Source organism: Stegodyphus dumicola, chromosome 2 (assembly GCF_044657685.1).
Source record: "Stegodyphus dumicola isolate Sdum_Otavi_A_Nest chromosome 2, ASM4465768v1".
NCBI lineage: Eukaryota > Metazoa > Arthropoda > Arachnida > Araneae > Eresidae > Stegodyphus > Stegodyphus dumicola.
In genome coordinates this window covers 279,596,662-279,608,134 of record NC_140769.1, presented here as the reverse complement: position 1 = coordinate 279,608,134, position 11,473 = coordinate 279,596,662, and the positions used below count along the sequence as shown (strand labels likewise).

At 34.5% G+C, this 11,473-nt stretch overlaps 1 protein-coding gene across 1 annotated transcript in view; it reads right to left on the bottom strand.

The window, feature by feature from the left end:
* Positions 1-9,321: 9,321 nt before the first annotated feature.
* Positions 9,322-11,473, bottom strand: part of LOC118183700 (acid-sensing ion channel 2-like) — a 33,124-nt gene continuing 30,972 nt past the window's right edge. Inside the window, exon 8 of the mRNA XM_085810367.1 lies at positions 9,322-9,738. Coding sequence (XP_085666493.1) covers positions 9,511-9,738 — 228 coding nt within the window. The 3' untranslated portion in view covers positions 9,322-9,510. The remainder of the gene's footprint in view (positions 9,739-11,473) is intronic.

Below are 11,473 nucleotides of genomic sequence, written 5' to 3'. Positions count from 1 at the left end.
AAAATTCAATTCTTCTTTCTCTTGTAAAAAGCGCCAAATAAATAAGTGGGCGATTCTGCAGTTTAGCAGCGAAATTGTTTCTAAGTGCTTATTAGCTAAAATCACGATTGGAATTTTCTGGAAAATGTTACATTACATGTCTCATGATCTCTCATTTCTCTGAGACAAAATAATCTGTGCATTTCTCAGATTATTGCTAAAGTCCTAGCTAGTAACCTTTATCGCCTTACCAAAATGTCGCCAAACTACCTGTTACCATATTCCAAAGATTAGCCCAGAGTAGTTATATATATATATATATGTAATAATAAAATTCCATAGTCAAGAATACACTTTGTAATAATAAAATTCCATAGTCAAGAATACATATATATATATATATATATATACTTTTGGTGCGAGCGATTGCTACCAAAAAGGGAGTTGCACAACTATATATTATTGCACTCCTTTATACAAAATTTCAACTTTCTGAGGATACTCGTTTTTGAGTTATGTGAGATACAAACATACATACGTATACGTACGTACACACGCCACGAAAAAGTCCCTTCTGAATCCATTTTAAATCAATTTTATAATTCGTTTGAAGAAAAAGATTCCTTTATTCTGTAGAGACATCACGCAAAAATATCGTTAAATTGCATTCGATAGCGGTCAAAATGGGTATTTTCGTATAAATATGACACCCGGAATATTTCGTGATTACAATATTTCGTACAAGGAAGTAAAAATTATCCACATTTTCAACATTATTTGTATCCGCACCCTGAACATTATTTACATATAATACATCGAACTTACTAGCATGCGCAATATCAACATTAAAGCATCTTATTTGGTCGCTCAGCTTTCCTCGACGACGCAGAACCATCGTTATTTTAAATTGTTTCCTGAATAAGTTTTTTTTTAAATCTTTTTAGATCCAATTTTAACAATTTAAAAAGCGACTTCGGGGTTTTCATCTAAACATTTTAAAACATTACTAAAAATTTCAGAAAATAAGGCGACACCTTTATCATCAGAATCATTACCAAATAGCTCCAGCAGTAATACAAAAATTAATAGAAGAGCCATTACATAACTGAAGATCATGGCACTTACCTCTTAAACTCTTGAGACGATTTTCCATTGATGAATTTGTTTTTCCACAACTTGGGGGTAAGTCTTCAGGTCCACGTGCAGGTTGAGCTCGAGAAATTTTTCAGATAATTCCCGAAGATTTACGTCACGTCCCTTTAGATTAGAAAGTTCAGGCTGTTACAAAATCCGTCTCATTTAATTTTTCTTTACGAAGTAAGCAATCAATAATCTCATCCAGTTCAGTTGTTTCAAAATCAAAGTCATCGTTTTAATCACATTAACTATCCGAAAGGCACACAAGCTTAGAAGCCATTGTAAAATTAGCACAGAATATCTAACACAAGTATTGGGTTGAAACATAAGTAATGGCAGTTTTTTTTTAATTTAAAATTTTTTATTTTAAGAAAACAATAAATTAGTCAATAATATCCGGATTTTTTGGGCTTTCCCCATAGACCCATATGTCGAACTATAGTCATTTGGCTACAACCCATTCGTTTGGCTAATTCTCCAGTGGTTTGACGCGCCTGTTCGTGCACAAGTTGGTTCAAACGCTTTTCATCCAATTCGTTTGGTCGTCCGGAACGAGCTGCGTCTTCGAGGTCGGCCAGTACTTATGTTTCAACCCTATATATGGTACACGCGGAATTTCGGCGACATTTGGGAGGCGATAAAGTTTACATTCTGTGTCAACCCTTCTAGCGACATTTATTGAGGTTTTTTTTTTCCTTTGTTTAGTTGTTGATGGCATAGATCAGCGATTCTCAACTGGTAAGCAAAAGAAAAATAGATGGCATCTAAGGAAACCAAGGAAAAGAGTATTTTTAACTATTAAATTCAAAAACCTCGTGACGAAAAAGAACAATTGGTAGAAACTTCCTATGATTGAACTCTAACTGAAGATTTCAAAAATAACACAGTCGTTGACTTTTGGCTGAACCCCTCCAAAAAAAGAATATTAAGACATTTCAAATAAAACTATGAAATTTTGGTACTTTTCCGTTTTGCCGGGGCAAACGATAAAGTCGCCAACAATGGTACAACTGATGCCAAAAGGAATATCTTCGCTGGTAACTTTTTACGCCTCATTTTTTAAACACGTCACAACCATTTCTTATCAGAGTGATTGTTTCTTTCAATACTGGCATAAAATTACATAGAATTTTTATCAGATAGTTAAATTTTATGCCCTAAGACCATTCATTCAATTAGAATGCAATCACATCGCTCACCCGAAGATGAAAATACAGAAAAGGCAAAATCAAGGGTTAAATTCATCCATTCTAATGAGAATGCACTAGCGAAGTAAAGCAATGCGGTTTTACATAATTTCTGAGTAAGCTATTCGTACGAATTGAAATAATTCTTGCATTTAAACTTGTATTCCAAATTAAGATTTATTTGAAATTAATGTACTTGTATTCCAAATTAAGATTTAATTGAAATTAATGTAGATAATTGCTGAGAGAATTAGATTTTTGTAGCATAGTTTACGTGAGATGAGATCACGTGGGGTCACGTGATACGAACCGACGAATCAGGATGTTGAACATGAAAGCAAAGTAAATTCTTAATGTCTTTTTATAATTTTTTGTCTTTATTTATTGGCTTTTTACAAAATTTTAAACCATATTAAAATGTTTATTTCTTCAAAATAAAAAATTCTTAAAACTAACGTTTCTTAAATTTTTTTACGTGTATACTGTACGTTGTCGCCAACAAAGTCTGCTTGGCGAGATTTGGAAACGGAAAAGTACCGAAATTTTATTGCCTTTTTGCACTACCTATTTTTGTGAACGAAGATTTTCTTTCACGTTATATTTCAAAATAAATACAGAACAAAATTAAAAGTGGATCCTAATTTTCGATTAAAACTAAATGAAAGACATAAAGAAGACCAGACATAAAGAAACAGATATCTCTTAAACAGGCCCGAATTCCACACAAAATTTATAATTTAAGTAATATAACTTAAATTTTGATATTTAAAATGGTAACCAATTTTTAATTAAATATTCTTTATGCTTGCATATTTAATACAAATAGCCAATAGCTTGTGCAAATGGCAAAATACATATATTCTTTTTTAATATTTCTATTGAGAAATTTAAAAATAATCATTGAAAAATGTAGTGGTGATACAAAAGTTTTTCAATTTTTGTTTAGATGGTACACGTTAGTCAAAAGGTTGAGAACCGCTGGTACAGATATCTTGCATTCTTGGAGGGAGACTGATTTTAATTTTGGCGACTTTTTCAGTCTGGATAGCGGTAAATTTTGTTCATAATGAATGAGCAATACGTAAAGTTTTTTGGGTTAATTTTTGAATTATGGTAACTTGGCGATTTTTTGGCGAAAATTTGGCGACCAACACTGCTACAGCAACCTGCTAGTTTTGTTTTGGACGCCATTTTGTTTTCACAAAGTAAAGGCATGTTTTTTTTTTTTTTTTTACTCAAAATTTTTTCCAACAATCTGCTAGCCGAATTACGCTTATACTAGAACTTTTATGGAACAAAAGTGCTTAATCATGACTTAGTTTAGTGCGAAATTGGGAGAAAGTGCAGAATCGCAAACTGCTTGCCGCGTTTTTAAGAATTGCACATACACGGTATCATCCATGTACACGTCGACCTATTTTCACTTAAAAAAAACATCCCAGAATTGCACAAAAATGGCATTGCGCACACTCTTGACTATATCCGTGTACACTGCTAAAGTCCTAGCTAGTAACCTTTATTGCCTTACCAAAATGTCGCCAAACTACCTGTTACCATATTCCAAAGATTAGCCGTTTTTTGGAAGTTAGAACTGAAAGAAAACGTACTGGGTTTCAATGGATGACATAATAGATGTCACCTTACTACGGGGAATGTTTAATTTTCTTTAACTACTAGCGGAAGTACATGATGCCAGTTAAGTTAAATCGAGAGTAATGCATCTAACAACAGAGAGAACGATACCGCTGTAATCCTTCTCTGATAACGGTGCAAAAAATACGGTCATACATTTTGCACTCGAATGCGATATGGAACCCCACATAAAAAATTTCGATAGAAAAATAAGCCAATTCTCTCTTACTATATCAGCAACAATGGCACGCAGTTTTCATTGATATTCGTCTTTGTAATTAATTGGTCGTAAAGACTCAAGTTCCATCTACTATTTCACCTATATTCAATTTTAGTCAATTAAATGCGGCAAAAAATATTTTCATAGTTGATCAGAAATCAATAACCCGAACAAACAAACAAACACACAAACAGGCAGGCTTCTTTCTATGTACAGTAAGACCCCGCTTAACGCTGTTTCGTTTAGCGCTGTTTCGGTTTAGCGCTCTTTTATTTCAACCCGGGGATTCCACGAAATCGCTCGCAGCGTACGGGGATTCACCGAAATATTATGCAGTGATAGGTTTCAAATACATATCCGAAAGAGTGTACTTGTATTTCTTGGTATTTCTTGCGGTATTGTACAGACATATTTTGAAGGGGTAAATGTGGAAGATGTCGAAGAAATAATTCAAGAAGCAGCGGCTAGTCTTTCTAATGATGAGCTCAAGGAATTAACTGAACAAGAAGAAAACAAAAATGTTGACAGCAGTGATTCAGAAGAAGAGCAAAAAGAACTTTCGATGGCGTTTGTAAAAAGGAGTTTGTCTACCATAACTGAAATAATGGATCAATTCATTGAAAATGATCCGAATTTTGACAGGAGCTCAAAAGTAAGGCGTGGTGTTAGAGATGCTCTATCCGTTTATGAAGAACTTTTAAGAGAACAACGCAAAAGAAAAAGGCAAACAACATTAGATGCTTTTGTCACAAAAAGGTAGGACACTGAAAACGCGGAAGGCTAACTAATATGACTGACTGAGAATTTTTTTTTTTTTTTTTTTTTTTTTTTTTAAGAATATTCGTTTTGTTATTTAATTACCACATTATTAGTAATAATGTGGTATTAATTTGGGCTTTAAGAAATAAATATTTGGTTTTATTTTTATTAAAAAAACATACTTTTTAAATTTAATACCTAACCAATTTCCTAGCCATCTTCCCCTAACCCCAATATTTACATGTAAAGATAGCCTCGTTTAGCGCTGTTTCGCATTACGCTCTACTTTGATGGAACGTATCCCCCGCGTTAAGCGGGGTCTTACTGTACATATTTTGTAAAGCTTACCAATTTTTGATTAACAAAGTCTACCATTTAAAAGCAAGCAGTAGCAACACTTTTCAAAATAAAGGATTTTTATCGCCAACGCACAACACTGTTGCCACTCGGAAAAATGAGTGCGAAAATGAGTGTTTTCAGGGTTTTTAATTAATATTTCGGTTGATTAAATTCTTACGAAGACGGGAATATTCGAAATGGCTTCGCACGAATTTTTGTAATCGGGAATAATGTATGTAATGTTTGGCAATGATATTTTTATTAAAGCTTAGAATTTTTTTTCTAGTTTACAAACTCTAGGATTTGAAAGCGATGCGAGATTGTTGCCACTCGAAAAAATGAGGGCGAAAATTATCGTTTTTTCCGAGTTTTTAATTAATATCTCTTATTTTAGTTTTTATTTATTTATTTATTTTTATTTTTATTTATATTTTTTTTTAATTTATTTTTTATTTTATTTTATTTTTTATTTTTAAAGCGGACATCGATCTTTTCCAGGACCCAGAAAAGAATCGTACAAAGTTTGACGATAGCTATAGTAGTGACTGAGTTACTAGAGGACAAACAAACATACTTTCTTCTTTATATGTATAGATGACAAAGCGCTCCAGGTTATTTGCTAACAAGGGGGATGCCTTCGTGAAGGATTTTCTAAGGGAAACTGGCTCGTATATATGTTAACATGGGAAAACCACGAAAAGGCCCACTTACTACAGAAGGTTTTTCTGCTGTCCCCAATGCAGGAAGGATATGGAGGTTGCACCTCGTGCTGATATATTGAACGGGTTTAAAGTGGATTTGCCGGGAAACTGGAGAACGTTCCCACTACACCAAGCGAACTCTGTGAAAAGGCACGTGGTTAAACGGGTTAAAATTAGATATTTCACCAATAATGCAACTGGCCGTTCAGTGGGTTTTTGTGTTGTGTGTTTTTGTGTTTTTTTTTTTTTTGGTGTTGTTTGTGTTTTGTGTTGTTGTGTGTGTTTGTTTTTGTTGTTGGGGGAGGGGTATAGAGCTGGGAACTCGTTCATTTATGGACGATTTGCGTCTTGTTACGCAGACGATGACTGGACGATGTTTCGCCGGGAGATGTTTGCTCAGTGGTTGATTAAAAAGTCTTCACCCATCGGCAGCGAACAGATCGTTGTTGAAATTGATGAATCCCAATTCCGATTATCCTTATCGGTTATCATTCGGATTATTCTTTTTATAGATTTATATTATTTTGTTTACTTTTTCGGTCTACGCAAACTTACGACGATGCTTAATTCTGATGTTGGCAAAAATTTGGCGACAAACGTAAACCAGCAAGTTTGATGTTGGAGACAGTTTTCAAAATCCCGCCAAGGCCGTACTATATGCTAGGTTTTACTATCAAGTATACAGTCGAAATTCCAACGATATCCGAGATATCACGTGCACGCAAGCACAGTGTAGTTTACAATAGCGCTAGGAGAAAATTCACCTTAAGCAAGGAGGTAGAAACAGGTTCTTTTCAGAAGGGTGTCTTACCCCTACCTGCCCACCAGCGGCCGAGCGGTAAAGTCGCTGAACAATGGTAGTTCGGTCCGAGGTTCGAATCCCGCGAACGGGCTGGCTGCATGGGCGTTTTCGTGGTTTTCCCCATGTGTAACGTGTATACGAGCCAGTTTCCCTTAGAAAGTCCTCCACGAAGGCATCCGTCCCTTTAGGCAGATAGCCCTCGTGTGATTTGCCATAGATAAATACACCACACCACACCTTACCCCTATCTCTTCCCCTACCAACAGCCTCTTGAGAGGACTATGGGCTCGCTGCCTATTTAGAGTGCTCCCATGCCGCACAGACATTATACAATTACAAACATCCGTGCCTTCTCTCGGATTCGAACACAAAAACAAAGAATGCCGCCCAACCGGTATAGTGGCAAGCGTCGCTGATTGCCGTGCCGAAGGGATCGGGTTTGAATCCGAGAGAAGGCACGGATGTTTGTAAATGTATAATGTCCGTGCGACATGGGGGCACTCTAAATAAGCATGCAGCCCATGGTCCTCTCGAGAGGCTGGTGGTAGGGGAAGAGGTAGGGGTAAGAAACCCTAGGACCTGTCCCGCTGATGTGCTCACCATCAAAATTAGGAGCAGAACTGAGTTAAATCGCAGTGTCACCTGTAAGGTGCTCAAGGACCGGATCTCAAGTTACCAAGGACAGGAGTAAATTTACGCTCCTTGCCACAAGAAATTCCGTGGTCTCGGGCCGACTATAGGTCAGACAAGTGAGCATTAGCAACAACACAAAGAACAGAGAGAGACTCTCGTACATGATTTCCAAATGTTCAAAAATAAAATGATAAAAATCATATCTATATGTTTGGGGTGTTATATTTCAGTCATTGTAATGGTCGCAGTTTTTCCTTTAGTTGCTCGGTCATGTTAAGTTATAATCATAAGATTTATGGTTACATAATCCTAATGGTGTTGGTGTGTTGGTGTATTTAATTATGGCAAAGCACACTAAGGCTATCTGCCTAAAGGGAGGGATGCCTTCGTGGAAGATTTTCTAAGGGAAACTGGTTCATATACACGTTACACATGGGGAAAACCACGAAAACACCCATGCAGCGAGCCCGTTCGCGGGATTCGAACCTCGGACCGAACTACCAGTGTTCAGCGACTTTACCGCTCGGCCGTTGGTGGGCCATAATCCTAATGAATGTTGAATAGTTGTTAATTCATAATATAGAGAACTAACTTTTAAAACATTAATTATTAATACATGAATCGTACATAAATACTGTATTTTATTTCGTTTCACCTTCATAGATAGCGTATTTTACATACAAAGAAAAGAAACGAACCGACTGGGATTCAAATTCTCTTCGACTAGGCTTTCGGTACAATTTATTTTAAAAGCCAACATGGTAAAGTGGAACAACTATTGTAAAGAGGCTGCTTGTTTGAGAATTATTATTACTATTCAAGAGCCTTATTTGGTTTCCTGACATTTTTTAGAGTACTTGCATTAGTACTTAAGCGCGCATGAAAAAAGTTAATAATAACAATAACGTCCATAGGGGCATTTTTTTAACTTTTCATGTGTTACCTTTATTTATTAAATATCATGTTCTTCGCCCTTAAACCATAAAATTCAGTTCAACGGCAATATCACAAAATAATTTTAAAATGAGCACAGCTCCAGCATTTCCGATACACAATCTGGCGCGCTGGGCATAAAAAGTTTTTTTTTTTTTTTTTCAGTCCCTTTGAAGTCGTTGAGTTTTTAGTTAAAAATTCGTTAATGTTTTACAAAATACGAAATCGATCATAAAACAAATTTCAAATTTCAAATTTGGGCTTCCACATGCCCATATTCGCAGTAGGATTACGTCATTAAAAATTTCGACGGCTCTATGTACCGTTGTTTTATCACAATGCGAGATACATACATACATTTATGCTGATTCTCCATTATTTAATTTCTTTAAATATAATACAGGGTTGCAATATTCGGTGGCTACAGTTGGAAAAGTGAATGACCATTTAAATTTTTCAAAGCAAAATGCCAAAACGAAATTAATAGCTCTTCCGGGCTAAAAGTATTCACGCAGACAACCAATTTCTCTGTCATATTTTGTATAAATGCATTTAATTACGATTAATTTTAATTTGAAAGCAGCTAAATATCTGGAAACAGTATTAAGTTCTCATCATCATAATTTTCATGCTAGGATATGCATGTATACTTGGTGTAGTGGTAATTTAGATTTATTTTATATTGAAATTAAGGCCAATTAATTTTATCATAAAAATTCGCTTCAGAACCGAGAAATTTTACATAACAATCGGAACAAAAAGCTAAATGAGTAAGAAATGAATAACATAATGGAAGAAACGTTAGTACCTCAACATATAAGGTATTTTTCCCTCCTTCTTAGCGTGCTTTCGGGGTGTAATCGTTAGCAAACTCAGCTCGTAATCAGAGGTTCGAGTCCCGGCGAGGACATTGCTCATTTTTCATCTCTTCTGCTTCGAAACAACGTAATGTCTCTACAAAGAAAGTTTCTAATTTTAAAAATGAAACCAGAAACATCATTTGAATTAAATTTCTTTGATTGTAATTTATATACATGCTGAGTAAGTTTTATAATGCAACATTTAAAGGAATATCTTCAAATAAAATAATTGAAAATGAGAAAGGTTAAAATTTATTTCGAATTTTTGACTAACATTTGTGTAACTATATTCGAAGCATTTTCACTGAATTCTATGATGATCCGTAAGTCATCTGTAAAATCTTTTCTTCCTGTAAGTCTTCACTGTTGACTTTTTGTTGAGTCTGGAGTTCATCATAGATATTATGACTTTTTTCTGCTGTTGAAGTCTCTTGTACTTTTTAAAACCAAATATTATGGTGGAGACGAAAATGTCAATGAGTTCATAAACTGTTAACAAAGAGAATCCCAACCACACACCGCTGTAACCGCCAAGGTAACTGAATAGTTCCATGGTCTAGAAAAGAAAATAATCATAAGTAAAATGTTAAAAAAAGTGAAATTACGTTATATTAAAATTTTGTTTTAAAAAAATCTGAATGTTTTCAGATTTTATATTACGCGCAAAGGGACTTTCCTTTCAACGTTTTTAGGTTACCTTTATTTATTAAATACTAAGGAACACCAAAAATTAAATTTAAAATCTGCAGTTTTACTCTGCAGGACAACTTTATCAAAAAAATGTATTATATATAAAAAAACGGTACTTTTCCGTTTCGCCGGCGCAAATCTCGCCAAGCAGACTTCATTGGCGACAACATACAGTGTACACATAAAATTGTTAACAAATGTTAGTTCTAAGAATTTTTTATTTTGAAGGCATAAACATTTTAATGTGGTTTAAAATTTCGTAAAAAGGCAATAAATAAAGACAATAAATTTGTAAAAAGACATTAATTTAAGAATTTACTATGCTATCATGGTTCAACATCCTGATTCGACGGTTCGTATCACATGACCCATGTGATCTCATCTCACATAAACTACGCTACAAAAATATAATTCTCTCAGTAATTATCTACATTAATTCAAGTTAAATCTTAATTTGGAATACAAGTTTAAATGCAAGAATTATTTCAATTCGTACGAATAGCTTACTCAGAAATTATGTAAAATTACAGTGCCTTACTTCGCTAGTGCATTCTCATTAGAATTTATGAATTTAACCCTTGATTTTTGACTTTTCTACATTTTTGCTTTCGGGTGGCGGTGTGATTGCATCCTAATTGACTTAATTACCGCGAATGGTCTTAGGGCATAAAATTTTATTAGCTTTGTAAATATTCTATGTAATTTTATGCCAGTATTGAAAGAAACAATCAATCTGTTAAGAAATGGCTGCGACTTGTTTTGAAAATGAGGCGTAAAAGGTTACCAGCGAAGATATTTCGTTTGGCATCCGTTGTACCATTATTGGCGACTTTATCGTTTGCGCCGGCAAAACAGAAAAGTACCAAAAAAACTACAATGAAATAAGCAATATCCCTTGATATAAATGTTAATTATCCTAATCAATAAATTAACCAACTTCCCGTTGCAAAATCTTAAGAATTCGAAGGGTATAAAGGAAGTTAAGAACTTTGTTTCCTAAAAAAACATACAAAACTTTTTATATAATTAAAATTATATGTAATTAAAACATAATATAAAAAATTACAATGAAATAAGCCAGAGAGGGGGGGAACCAGAAAATTCTTTCTGTTGTGCCTCGCGAGACACATGCGTGTCAGAATAAGAAAATTGTGATGTGCGTGTATAATTAATAATATTTTATCTCGTATTTTCAACAGCCCGCAGTCCAGTATACAAAGCATTGAATGAAAAACTGTTGCCCAAATCACATTTGTAAAAGAATGAAACTATTCAAAATGATGCAATTTAATTTTTAAAAAATCTGATTCTAATTTTGAAGAAAATCACTTCGAGGTGCACTAGCTCTTATCTAGATGGACCTACGTATCAAATTTCGTAGCCCCGAGTCTATTAGCTTACGCTCAGTACGAACGAAAGACACAGAGAGAGAGAGAGACAGACTCTTTCTTTTATTATATGTAGAGATAGAAATAGTGTTCTTCGCACTTAAACCATAAAATTCCATTCAACAGCAATATCGCAAAAGAATTAAAAAATTTTGTACTTTCGTGAGAAACTTGCCGGGAAATTTAAAAATTTTATCTTCGTGCACTTTTTTC